We start from the raw sequence: 13,284 nt of genomic DNA on the forward strand, positions 1-13,284 counted from the left end.
TAACAAAAAAAAAAAAAAAAAAAAAAAAAAAAAAAAAAGAAAAGAAAAAAAAGAAAGAAAGAAAGAAAGGGATGTAATGCTTTATTCGTATGTCATTTTTCTATTATAAATATTGCATTGGCAGTAGATGCGTTGTTTATTGGCGCATGAATATACAAGAAAAATAAAATAAAAATAAAAATAAAACACAAGCAGATGCATATGCATATGCATCAATAAATTAAGAGGATTTTGCGGAATATTTAAAGACACTCTATTATTGCATGATACTGAATCATATTCATTAGCTCTCTACTTACCAGTAATAGTAAAAACTCTAAATCCATATTTTGTTTAGCCAAAAAAAAAAAAAAAAAAAAAGGCCACAGATAAGTATATGATTTCAAATATAGACCCGATTCCCTAAACTATTACAAATGTAATGATCTGTCTACAACTTTTGCATAAATTAATAACAATCGAGATACTTTTGGATATAAGCGAAGAATAGGCAAGATTGCTAATGATAATGGGTTCAGAGTACGTTCATATGAACTTTGAAGTTATTTTAAAAGACTTGTAATTGATTTTTTTTGGCTTGTCTTGTTACTGTTTAATAAATCAACACTTCTTGGACTTACTTTAAGGTAGAAGAGTTTTATTTTTAAAGACAATATAGCAAATACCTTCTTCCAGAATCTACAACAAGCATAGCTGTTATCAAAATCTTGGTCTACTATGGAGGACAAAAATTAGAGATATACTGTCAAGTAATTTCTGTTAAAATAATATATTAAAGACGAGTTAATTACAATTAGTTTAAAAGGGAATCACATTGATAAATCATCTTTACAGAGTCTAAGAAGAAGATAATAATAATAATAATAATAATAATAATAATCAATGTCTAAATTTATTCATAGGAATTAAAAAAAAAAAAAAAATAGAATGAAAGATTATGACAGCTTTTCTATAGAAGATAAGTTCAGTAACTTTTTTCTATACTTTGGTTTGGTATGATCGTTATAAGCTATTTTTTTTTTTTTTTTTTTTTTTTTTTTTTTTTTTTTTTTGTAAATCGAGATCTATAATTAATTGAGGCTCATAAAGAAAAAAAAAGTAAATCTCAATAAATAATAACTATAAATAATTATAATGTAAAAACAAAACTGATCACTAAGAGCTAAAATCACCCATATACAGAAATCAAGAACCTCCTAGCAGAGAGTTCTCTTCCGTGATAGAAATGAAAACAATTAGAGCATTATACTCATTAACGTTATACAGATATTTGCAAAAAAAAAAAAAAAAAAAAAAAAAAGATCATACGTTGTTATGACAGCAAACAACGAAAATGCGTAGTTACTTGGTTGCCTTTGTTACAGTCTTCGTTTTCTTTTTTTTTAGTATTCATGCATGTATATGTTTTACTTTTTAAGAAACAAAATAAAAAGAGCAAAGCATAGAAGAAGAAAAAAATATGGAATGAGATATAGTAAATGAAATAAATATCACTCGTATTAATAAGAGGTCATTATTCTCTATTAAAATTTCAGTAGGTAATATCGGTTAAACTGTATCTCATTACTGCTTATATGACAATTAAGAATCATTACGTTGTCCTTATTGTTATAACTTGTATAATATTATTTCAATGATGAACTATTCCCATTATTTATATCAAAAGTAAAATTGTATTCTAATGTTATGATGATCTGCTATATATAACTCCGCATTTAAAGCGCATATAAAAATTTGTATGCCAATATTCCTTTTTTTTTTTTTTTTTCGAGTAATCATGTCTTTAAACGAAATAATACCATTACCCTCATTACAGCAAAAATTAAGAGATGCAGGTTACGACAATTTAGAAGAAATAAAAAGAGAAAGCGTTTATAATCTAACACGAAGTACATTTCTATTTATATATATATATATATAACTATTTAGATCTAATTATTATTTTTTTTTTACTGATCGCACTTAGAACTTCAGCTAAACAGAGAAGAAGTGAAAATATTAATAAAGATTAGTGATAAAGGTAAACAACATGAAACCTAATTGTCTATATAATAATAATAATCGTAATTATGCTGATATATACTATGTGCATAATATTTTATATAGAAACCAAGCTGAAGAGAACCTTTGCTGAATTGCTTACTGCGGAAAAGAAATATAGTATATCAACAGCTTCAAAAAACTTTGATAAATTATTAGGAGATGGTATACCGCCTTTTAAAATAACTGAAATTTGTGGTGAATCAGGCTCAGGGAAAACACAACTCTGGTAAAAAAAAAAAAAAAAAAAAAAAAAAAAAAATCAATTTATTTACATTCATTAGTATGCAACTTGCTATAAATGTACAGTTATCCCAAAGTGAAGGCGGTGTTCACGGTGAATGTATTTATATTGATACTGAAGGGTCATTTCAATCTTCACGGATTGTTAGTATGGCTAGCAATAAATACGATATCGAAAATATATTAAAGGGTATTCATTTATTTCGAGTTCATAATCATGCAGAGTTAATTGCTTTGATACGACAATTACCAGATATTTTAAAGGAATATCCGAATATAAGACTGATTATAATCGATTCAATTGCGTATCATTTTAGGCTAAATACATTGGATTCTCGAACACGTATTTCTATATTGGATTATATAGCACAATCATTGATTGAAATAGCTCATATTCATACTTTAGCTGTAAGTTTATCATATCATCTAATATACGATCACTAATAATGGACTCATCAGGTAGTTGCTTCAAATCATGTTACCACAGATGGAACAGATATTACATGGACACCTTCATTAGGTTCTTCATGGGGGTATTGGTGTGCTAAACGTTTATTTTTATTTCGTAAGCGTGAATTTCGTTATGGCTATTTGTATAAATCTGTAGAAAATGCTGGAAGTCAGCCAGCACAATTCTGCATCAAGGTAAAATGTAACCTTGTATACATATATATATATATATATAGGAAGTCTAATACTTAATGCATCTATTTTAATAATAGTCAGAAGGTATAGTTGATCCAGAAGAAGATGAGGTTGAAATACCAAAGTTAGAAAATAAAATACAGGAAGAATTGAATGATAAAATTGAATCAACTTGGGAAGAAATGAAGAACATAGAAATTAAACAAGAAGACGATTTTTGGAATGAAGATATTTTGTCACAAATAGCTGATAAAACTGAAGCAATCAGTAATAATAATAAAAACTTGGCTTTAACGAAGCCCTCAGCTCAAGAGAAGACGACGGAGGAAAAGGAATTGATGAGTTCATCATCACAATTAGCTATAAGTTCCATTTCGTCTTTATCGTCTGAAGAAAATATATCTGATACGTCAGTTCATGATATAAATCAATATAAAGTGCCTAAGAATACAGTAAATGTAAATGAAAAAAGGTTATGCGATATATCTGATTCTGACAGTGCAGTATTGAAAAAGATTAAAACTACAAATGATACACATAACATGAATCTAGTTGATGATCATCATAATGAAAGCACAGCCAACGATAACCAAAGTCAGCAAGAGCTGCTTTCAGTTGAATTAACACCCACTTCTTCTTATAAAAAACTAAAAGAAAACTTTGCAAAAGATTGTCAAAGTGATTCAGAAGAAGAACTGGATTTGGACTTTATAATGAATGCAGAAAGTTATTTTTAAAAGAAAAAATTAACTTTGTAAATAATAACAAAAAAAAGGGAACGCAACATAGCTTTTTTAGAGTATAAGTTTTATTATTAAATTACCTTTTATTTTTTTTTATTTTTCTCACTATGTACTCATATAATACATATGCATATGATACGCATTTATTTTATTTTACTTGCGAGAAGTGGTAGTTCTCTTCTTCATCTTTGGAGAAGATTTTTTGGGACTATTCAAGTTAAGATTATGTTCGGGAATCCAAGATTGATCCAAAACCATTTCACCCTTTTCATCACGATGAGTAGGTCGTTCAATTGTTTCTTCAACCTTCTTTGTTCTCTAAAAGAAGTAGAGAAGGGTGTAAGATAAAAAAAAATTATAAACATATCCTCAAACTTAGTAAGTTTAACTTTTACCTTTTTAGATTTCTTTGAATCAGCAAAGAAAGCTTCACGAATAATATATGCAACACCGGCAGCACCTGCAAGAAGAACACCATAAAGAACAATACTGATTTACAAAATTAATTTAACACATGTACATCATCTATGATCTATTTATTGCTTTACTTACAGTTGAATATCAAACCAAGAACCTTCAGGATCAGTCACAGTAATTGTGCCGTTGAAACCAACAATACGGCTGACAGTTTGCTATTTAATAAGTACTATAAATATCTAAACTACTCCTCCATCCTTACAACATATATAACTTACTTCATTCAATAAATCAACGAAAACAGTTAAACCATGTTCTCCAGGAACATATTCCGAATAAAAGTTATAAGGAATTTGAAGAGTTGAACCTGCTTCAATAACTTTACCATAACGAGTTGCAGTCAACTATACATTATATAAAGTCAAAACAAAAAGAAAGAAAAAATAAATATTCCTAAATGGTGTACTTACATTTCTAATAATCTTAGAATAATCATCTGCCTTTGTTATATGTCCACTAACAGCAAATACAGTATAGGGTGTCTTTTCTTTATTGACAACGTCCAAAATAACCTTATTACGTTGACCATTAACAATCACTATTTAAAATGTGATGATGATGATGATGATTAGATGACGATTATATCATGATGATTATATGATGCTGATTAATAATCTCTCGTCCATTTATACTTACAGCCAAAGGGGTTATCTGGGAATTGAGCAGTAACTTCAACGTCAGTAGCCACATTGGATGTTTGAGCAGAAACTATTGAATACAACCTAAATTAATCACTGAAAACTAGGAAATGTAATTTCGCGTTTGATATGATACTTTACCAAGACCTGCAACCAATGTTAAACCAAGTGCCCAAAATGAAGTAATTTTTACCATTACAAATTATTATAGAGAAAAAGAAAGTTTAAAAAAAAAAAAAAAAAAATACACGAAAAAATAATAGAAAAATGTTTGTTCGGTGTTGATTGGTAATTTTTATTTATGTTTTTTTTTCAATTTCCGTTTAAATCTTATATTTGGTAATCTTCATAAGGTGCAACTTGCTGTAAGGGTTCTTCGAGATGTCTTTTTAAAACTTCCGCTTTTGTCTTTATAATCCCTAGATCTACATTAACATCTCCAACTAGACATAATATCATAGCACTTATCCCTGTAACAAACACGATTCCCTCCTATATAAATATATACATTGTACATATAAGTTTTCAATTGACAAGCGAATTACAAAATTTATATATGTTTATATGTATATATTTTACTTCACACTGCAGTATTTGAAATTGAAGATTATTATATAACTCTACATTTCTCTTTTTATAGGTATTCCATATATTAGTTGAGATAGCAGAAGTAGCAGAATATATTGCAACATCTCTGTCATTATTTGCTGCAAATGATATTAATGATCCTTCGTTAGTCATTATCCTAATAAGTGACGTGAATGATCTAGGTTAAATGGATACTTTTTTTTTTTTCTTTCTTGTATGATTCATTACATTGCAGCTTTAACACCATTATTTAATGATTGTCGCAAAACCTGGGATATAACTTTTGGCTTTAACATTATTTATTTATTTTTATAAAGAATTAAAATAAAAATTACAAAAAAGAAAAAGAAAATATGGCTATATATTTAATTAAAATCATATTTTATTATTAATTTTTTTTTTATACAACCAATGGGCACGTAGCTATAAAAACTAATTTGCCTTATCAGTAGTTCAAAAAAAAAAAAAAAAAAAAAAAGCTAATAGAGACTTAAACCCCTTTTAAGACAGAGGTGGAAGAGTAAATGCTAGAGTTAGAGGAATTGTTTCGAGGGGAGATAATGGGTTCGGATAATCAGCCAATCAAAGAAAGAACCAGTGTTGGAGAGAGGAAAGGGATCATTAATTGTTCAAGGTATTTGCAATTGGCAGTGTATATGGAGCAATGAATAGAATAAGACGACTTATTGAATAATGGATTAGGATGAAAAAACAAAAAAACAAGATGATAGACGACTATGCGGTAATCATGCAAGAAAACGTCAACAGATACGACAGCTCATCGCTAGTTAATATAGTACAAGATGAATTGTTAAGGTATTATGACAAGTTGAAAGGTATTTGGGGGTGGTGGAAACGATCTGATCGTATTTCGTTCAAACTGCTTAGAAGGAAGGAAAAATCAAGTTGACTTGACGAGGTGCTGATCAAAATTATCAATCAAAGGAATATATCTTTTCCAAAGAGGAGCTTTGGACAAGCAGTACCATTGTGAATGATTGGTAGAGAATTGAAGATGATGCGGGAAACAAAGTATCTACTGGAAAGTATAAAGAGCAGAAGATGTATTGAATTTGAAGTATATTTATATCTTTATGCACACAAGGGAGCTTAGTGGGATGTAGTAGTACTATTTTTATGAAAGAGGTCGAATGACCATTCAATTTGCAGAGGAGACAAGTGTTTGATATTATTATTTTTTTTTGGGTCTTGATGGTTTTTGAGTTGGAACAGTTTATTGCCAAATCGTATTCGAGCTATTAACAAACTATTTGTAGATAAAGCAGAGAGTAAACTAATTTATTAAAGCTAGATTGGTTGATATCAATAGAAGCCATCTGATTCATAGTGGATGAAGCTTTATTAACATTGTTTTGAACCGAAGAGCAGGTGCTTAGGAAACCATCAAGTTGAATAGGTGTACTCAAGGAAAAGTAAAGTGTTTTTTTTTGGGGGGTATAGGAGTGTTGTAGAGTATGTAGGATTATGCTAATGGCTTAGGAACAACGATAATACATTTTTGTGGATTCTATCTGTATTCTAATCTATAGCTCTGATCCTTACAAAGATTTAGTGAAGCTTGCCAGGTGAAGGAGGTTTCAGATATCAAAACTATACCATCAGCATATAATAAATAAAATAACTGTAGAACTGATTGGACCAGATTGTTATTATTGTAGTTGTTTTTTACAACCAAGTTAATAGAAATAAACCATCATTTTTTTATATAATAAAGAGGTTATTGAAATAAGGCCAGCATATTACACTTCGTAGCATACTATTTATTCTACACTCAGTTTTAGTATTAGTCATTGTTAAAGTGTTCGTACATTATGATAATAAGAAGAATTTAATAAGATAAAATGACTGTTATATTCAATTAAATAACCATTTATAAACACACATATTATATATACTTCAATGATGATGAATACTGTTATATAATAATATCTCATATAATTATGATGCTAGTAATATACGAGTAATTAGTACTGTTACTATAGCTGAAATACTCACTATGAATTAATATTGATAAGTTATTGCTTACTCCAAAAATAACACTTTATTCTATTTTGAGTAATAATAATAGCGCAACGAATAAATGTATAAATGTAGAACAATTCGGAGATAACAATTTTACGTGATTCTTTATTACATTACTAGTCTTTGCTTGCCAAGATCCTATTTCTATTAATATTACTCCCCTTGTAAAAATATATAGAAAATCTTCCTTATTTTTCCATACTATTTTCCTTTGGTATAATTTTATATTATATAATCTTCAATAAACTATACAGGATTTTTCACGGATTTGTCTTTTGTTTTTTACCTTTTTGCGGTCAAAATGCTTCAATTATACAACAGAGTCATTAGAATACATGCTGTTAGTTGGTTATTAAAAGTCACCTTTTTTTTTATTTGCAATAACAAAACTTATTATATATATAAAAGAAAGAACGGTATAGCTATATAGTATATGCTGCTCACTAAAAGGCTATACTATATTACTTATGACTCTATAAGAAAACGTAATTCTATCATTTATATGGGTAAAACAACATCATGAGATAAAATAGAATGATCCCTTTTTTAATAATAATAAAAAAATGAGAGAAAAAGAGCCAAGTAAGGTATATACTACTCTATTGCTTTGTATATAATATATATCGAAAAGAAAAGAAAATGAGTCAACATAAAAAAGTAGAAAATTGGATACAATATGTATGACTATATCTTTTTAAGAAGAATATGTTACTATACTATTTTACACATATAGAGATATGCAAATATATTTCAGTTTTCCTTCTATATCTTATTAAATCTGGAAAATATATTTTATAAAAATAGTCTCTGCTAAATAATATGTTATATAATTAGTGTCTGCAATCTACTACTTTTCCAAAAAAAAAAAAAAAAAAAAATTCTTATAAATATTAAAAATGACTATTCCTTCCAGTATAAAAGAGATAATCTGTATAGTCAGCATCATTGTGTGTATAAAATGTCTTGATGTTGTATGTGTTTTGTTTATGTTTAAGTTTAATTCTTTCGGAGAGATCAAAATTAGCAATAAATGCGATCAAATCATTCGTATTTTCTGCTAGCGCAACAGCGTGGCCAATAGCGTTTGAAAACTCACTTGCTGAAATAAAGGGTCCCTTCCGAATTTTTCGATATGTTTCTAATGTATCTATCGTATTTACTTTTTCTACAGTAAAATCAGACAGTGCTTCAATAAAATGAAGATATGCCAAGCTTGGATGAATCTTTTAAATTTGACAAGTTAAGTAACTTCATGTTTCAAGTAGTGTATCGTCTTTCATTCCTTGGAGTCTGCCATTAGGGGAAAAGCGGATAGCAGTACAATCAGTGCCAATAGCATCTACAATAGCATCTAAAGTTTCTAAAGATAATCTTGCTCTATTTTCGATACTACCACTATATTTGTCTGTTCTTTTATTGACAACCGAGCTAACAAATTAATCTAGAAGGTACCCATTAGCATTATGAATCTCAACACCATTAAATTCGGCCTCAATAGCATTGAGAACAGCCTATCGGTAAATCCTCACTCATTCTTTAACTTCATGCCTCTCAAGTGCACGAGTCGTTTCATATTCCCTTCAATCATTGACTTTTTCTACCTGGGATTGGAGTCTCTTAGGAAGAGGAAACAATAGGTTCATAATTAGGAGTTAAGCTAGATGAATCAGCTCGGCCAAGGTGCTACAATTGTAAAAATAGAAAGACGCCCTTTTTATGAACAACGGACGTTATTTTTTCTTATTCCTTTATTTGTTCTTTAGTATATAACCGGGTATATGGTGATATCTATCTACTAGTCTACTAATAAAAGTTGCTTCAGAAACAAGTAAACCTCCAGGGCTAGTTCGCTGTGAATAATAATCTACTAAAAGTTGTGTAAGAACGGATTCTAAAGTGGCTCTAAATCAAGCTAAAGGAGAAAACTCAATACAATGCTGAAGCTGGTTACGCCCTATTTTTATAGGCGAAAATACTTTTAATGACATGAGGCATAAAAAAAAAAAAAAAAAAAGGGACAGATATGATTTGCTATTACACGAAGATTAAATTTATATATACAGCATGTTTTTAATATCTTTTTTTATAACAAATTAAATCAGTATACAAGTACATGAAGCTTATTTTTCATTGATTAAATGGGATATAAAAACTGTTTATTAGATTAATAAAATAATAGCTACTATAAAATTAGATATATAAATATGTATATATCTTCTATATATAAATATGATTTAGGAGATATGCCAACGATGGTGAAAAAAAAAAAAAGAGGGAGAAGGATAATATAATTAAATGTATACATATTATACAATTAAAAAAAAATAAAATAAAATAAAATACAAAGTTAAACTAATTTATACAGCTGATTTATGGTCAGCATCATAATCAATATCATCAATTTCAGCAGTAGCATTCTTTTCACGAGCAATAGCATCTTCTTGGACATCTGTAACGTCATTCTTTCTGTGACAGAAATAGAAAAGAGGAGCACAAATACCCATGGCAATTGAAATACCGGCATACATCCATTTAAGCTTAGGGTTATATGCGACAGAAACAAGGGCGAAACCAAGAATAGAACCGAAACAATTTGTTAATAAAAAGATAGCCATAACTAATGATTTCATCTTCTCAGGTGCCTTTCTGTAAGCATATTCAAGACCAGTAATGGAGGCAAAGATTTCTGAAATACCGATCAAGATGTAAGCAGGAATAATTAAGGCAGCAGAGACATCATTCTTATTGCTACCACTGGGGTTATCATAATAAGGACCAGAGTTATAAATAATAGTTTGAACACCAGCAGCATAAGCCATAGCGAAGGCAGCGAAAACAAAACCACTTGTGATACGAGCAATAGGACCAAAGTGGAAACCCATTTTACGAATACCAGGATAGATAACGCTATCCATAATGGGAATAAAGAGAACAAGCGTCAAAGGATTAATATTTTGCATAATATCGTTAGGAACATTGCCAGTTTGCATAGTAGCAGTCATAGAAACCATATTACTTGTCATTTGAGAGTAACAAAGCCAGTAAATAGGATACCAACAAAATACAATACAAGCCTTTAAAGTACGACGAAGTTCATCAATAAAGACATCATCCCAGGTAGCTTTAGCAGCAAGTTCTGGATTTGAAACAGCCAAGTTAGAAGGTTTACAACCTTCTAAACCTTGTTTAAAGGAAATTTTGATAATCTTAAATACTTCAATGAAAATTGATCCACGAGGAGGATTCTTGACATAAATATTTTTACCAGCTAACACAATCAAGATACAAGGAATGAATACTAATGTAGGCAAAAGGAAGGCAGGCCAGAAACCACAATTCTTTTCGATAACGACAGTAGAAATAGCAGCAAGTGAACCAACGTTAATACCCCAATAGAACATGTTAAAAAGCTTTTGATAGGTAGCTTGAGGTGATACGATGACACGAGTGACACCAGCAGAAGAGATATCACCATTAGCAGGAAGATCACCCTCATCAGAAGCATATTTTGAAGAAGCTTTCGATTTAATTGTTTTAATGTATGGTTTAGTTGCACCATATTGTTCAGCAACAAGTGGGGACACATTCGATTTAATACCACCAGCAGCAAGACCGATAATGATGATTGCAACAATAAAACCTGGGAAAGTAGCACCAGAAGCAATTGCAGCAGGAATAGAAGTTAAAGTTAAAATAACTAGACCAACAAAATAAATACAGGCAAAGACAAGAATTGTTTTATATTTGCCCCAGTATTGATCAGCAATGATAGCACCAATAATAGGAGTCACATAACACCAGAATTGAAAGAAAGTATTTAAAGCAGTAGCTGTTTGTTGACCTTTACCCATTGCACCTGGTAAATCAGCGGGATCTATATAAATATAAAAAAGAAGATTAGTTTATAAAATAATAATGAAAAAAATAAAAAATTAAAAAAAAAAAAGATAAAAGAGTTTGTAAGAACTTACAACTTCCAGGATCAGGGTTTTCAATATAATTTTGAAATGGACCCGTTAAACCATAGTAAGTAAATCTTTCACAGAATTCAATAAGAATAACCAAATAGGCAGCTTTAGGAATACGATCTGCTACTTCTCTAAGGTTTTTGTAATCCTCTTCAGTAGGTTCAATATATAATTCTCCATTGTCAGAGGTTTCAAACCCATTTTCATATTTTTCGACTACAACATCTTGCTTTTCTTTTTCGCTCATATTATTTTAAAATAATAATAATAATAATAATAATAAAAAGTGAACTAATGAAAAAGAAATATAATAAAAAAGTAGACTCTATATATATGCTCATTAAATCAATAAAAAAATCGAAATACGGAGTTTTAAAGAATAAATAAATGTTTTCTATTGTCCAACCTTTACTTTCTTTTCTTTCTATTTTAAAAAAAAAATTAGAAATTCTATCTTATTAAACACATAAACACGTACACATAATAATTGTGTACGTACTAATATTAATCCTGGGAACTTTATATATTGTTGTACGCTCTATACTAGTAGATTTACGTAGAAGATAAACTTAATTTTATTGCACGATCATTTAAAGATTTTTTTTTTATTTTATTTAACATGTAATTAAATAACGAAAAGGTACACAAATCAAGAGATTAAGTAAAGTATCATTGATTCGATTAAACTTCATACTTTAATATTTATTGATAACCAATTATAATAATTATAACAATCTTTTTTTTCTATTGAAAAGACCACTAAACTATTTTTTCCTTTTTAAACAATTAAAAAGAAAAAAAAAGAAGCTGTGTTTTAAACTGAAATCAAACTTTTTTTTCATGCTTGTGATAAGATTTGTTTAAAATTACTAAATACAGTCTTAAAAAAAAATGAATAGTAATTGTCGGAATTTGAAAAAATATCTGTCGTTTTTACTTTTGTTGATCGTCGTTTATAGGAAGAGATATTGTCGTGATAGACATCAATCGCATTTCCTCTCACTCTTTCACTCTCTCGCTTGTCACATTTCCTCTCATTCTCTCACATTCATTTATTCAGAGAAAATGAAAACATGATTTTTCTTTTTTGGTAAACCTAATTTCCTACATCATCAAAATTGTATAACCATAACTATGATATTCATGTAAATACGTTACAAGTGACTGTAAACAAAAGTAGTAGAAAATGAGCCATTTCAGGTTTAAAAAGATAATATGTTTATCCTTTTTTTTTAAAAAATAAATGAGTGTAGTTAAAAGAATAAGTGGTAGATTCAATTGCCTCGATTGTCACAGTAAACCTTCTACTTTTAGGACGTTCAACAATCACATAATTCAACTCAAAATCGCTTACTCTATCGTCATTACAATGTAATAATTGCCTTTGATGCACTAGATCAATCAAAATCTGATAAAAGAAAATTATGTTCAGCAAGATTGAGAAATTGAAACCAATACTAATATCATTAGAAAATGGAAAAAAAAAAGGGCACTACATGCTCGCCTCTCCAGAAACAGTTGAGCATTTTCTTGCAGACCAGTTGGCTTGTCTGCAAAGGCAACCAACTCCAAATAGACAGAAATACAAAATTCTGTTTTATCAAAGATGATTACAAGCCGATAAGTTCGACAATTAGGAGCTTATATGTAGCTATACTAGCAATCTTATGTATTTTATAAATTTTGTAAATCTCAAATGAAAAGGAAAAAGAATATAAGAGTTTATAAAGCCAACAAGTATTAAAAAAATCCTATCAGGGCAAGAGTAACATTTAATGAAGTTCATTTGTGTTTTTCCGAAGGTTTAGTTTAGTTTTCATTTTAGCAATCCTTTTTCTATGAACAGCAATCAACAAAAATAAAAACGACAGATATATTTCTACAATTAATATTTTTTCT

The 13,284-nt window shown here is 29.1% G+C and overlaps 5 protein-coding genes across 5 annotated transcripts; 1 reads left to right on the forward strand and 4 right to left on the reverse strand.

Moving 5' to 3' along the window:
- Nucleotides 1-1,777: 1,777 nt before the first annotated feature.
- Nucleotides 1,778-3,665, forward strand: BX663DRAFT_553084 (P-loop containing nucleoside triphosphate hydrolase protein; the record flags this gene model as incomplete). The annotated part of the gene is made up of 6 exons (XM_051531417.1): nucleotides 1,778-1,889; nucleotides 1,967-2,020; nucleotides 2,107-2,269; nucleotides 2,325-2,691; nucleotides 2,743-2,928; nucleotides 3,006-3,665. The coding sequence occupies 6 exons, from the start codon at nucleotides 1,778-1,780 to the stop codon at nucleotides 3,663-3,665; spliced, it is 1,542 nt and encodes a 513-aa protein (XP_051381731.1).
- Nucleotides 3,666-3,824: 159 nt separating this feature from the next.
- Nucleotides 3,825-4,982, reverse strand: BX663DRAFT_553085 (uncharacterized protein; the record flags this gene model as incomplete). The annotated part of the gene is made up of 7 exons (XM_051531418.1): nucleotides 3,825-3,989; nucleotides 4,067-4,160; nucleotides 4,224-4,303; nucleotides 4,367-4,492; nucleotides 4,559-4,686; nucleotides 4,785-4,856; nucleotides 4,928-4,982. The coding sequence occupies 7 exons, from the start codon at nucleotides 4,980-4,982 to the stop codon at nucleotides 3,825-3,827; spliced, it is 720 nt and encodes a 239-aa protein (XP_051381732.1).
- Nucleotides 4,983-5,044: 62 nt separating this feature from the next.
- BX663DRAFT_513922 (uncharacterized protein) lies at nucleotides 5,045-5,726 on the reverse strand. The gene is made up of 3 exons (XM_051528224.1): nucleotides 5,603-5,726; nucleotides 5,366-5,531; nucleotides 5,045-5,278 (listed from the first exon to the last, which is right to left on the reverse strand). Exons 1-3 carry the CDS (start codon nucleotides 5,668-5,670, stop codon nucleotides 5,117-5,119), a joined length of 396 nt encoding a protein of 131 aa, XP_051381733.1. The 5' UTR covers nucleotides 5,671-5,726; the 3' UTR covers nucleotides 5,045-5,116.
- A 2,581-nt stretch (nucleotides 5,727-8,307) lies between these two features.
- On the reverse strand, nucleotides 8,308-9,060 carry BX663DRAFT_544067 (uncharacterized protein; the record flags this gene model as incomplete). The annotated part of the gene is made up of 2 exons (XM_051530874.1): nucleotides 8,308-8,640; nucleotides 9,019-9,060. The coding sequence occupies 2 exons, from the start codon at nucleotides 9,058-9,060 to the stop codon at nucleotides 8,308-8,310; spliced, it is 375 nt and encodes a 124-aa protein (XP_051381734.1).
- A 491-nt stretch (nucleotides 9,061-9,551) lies between these two features.
- On the reverse strand, nucleotides 9,552-11,654 carry BX663DRAFT_456694 (MFS peptide transporter). The gene is made up of 2 exons (XM_051523865.1): nucleotides 11,389-11,654; nucleotides 9,552-11,291 (listed from the first exon to the last, which is right to left on the reverse strand). Exons 1-2 carry the CDS (start codon nucleotides 11,630-11,632, stop codon nucleotides 9,775-9,777), a joined length of 1,761 nt encoding a protein of 586 aa, XP_051381735.1. The 5' UTR covers nucleotides 11,633-11,654; the 3' UTR covers nucleotides 9,552-9,774.
- Between the last annotated feature and the right edge of the window lie 1,630 nt (nucleotides 11,655-13,284).

The sequence above is a fragment of the Cokeromyces recurvatus genome (genome assembly GCF_025118155.1).
Source record: "Cokeromyces recurvatus strain NRRL 2243 chromosome Unknown BX663scaffold_17, whole genome shotgun sequence".
Classification (NCBI taxonomy): Eukaryota; Fungi; Mucoromycota; class Mucoromycetes; order Mucorales; family Mucoraceae; genus Cokeromyces; species Cokeromyces recurvatus.

What these genes read in the sequence shown, in the direction of transcription:
- BX663DRAFT_456694 (XM_051523865.1), bottom strand. Translation starts at nt 11,632, where the DNA reads ATGAGCGAAAAAGAAAAGCAAGATGTTGTAGTCGAAAAATATGAAAAT. An exon ending in AAACCCTGATCCTGGAAGTT is followed by an intron (nt 11,292 to 11,388) that starts GTAAGTTCTTAC and finishes ATATTTATATAG; the next exon opens with ATCCCGCTGATTTACCAGGT.
- BX663DRAFT_513922 (XM_051528224.1), bottom strand. Translation starts at nt 5,670, where the DNA reads ATGTTAAAGCCAAAAGTTATATCCCAGGTTTTGCGACAATCATTAAAT. An exon ending in AATGGTGTTAAAGCTGCAAT is followed by an intron (nt 5,532 to 5,602) that starts GTAATGAATCAT and finishes GTCACTTATTAG; the next exon opens with GATAATGACTAACGAAGGAT. An exon ending in TTCAAATACTGCAGTGTGAA is followed by an intron (nt 5,279 to 5,365) that starts GTAAAATATATA and finishes ATATTTATATAG; the next exon opens with GAGGGAATCGTGTTTGTTAC.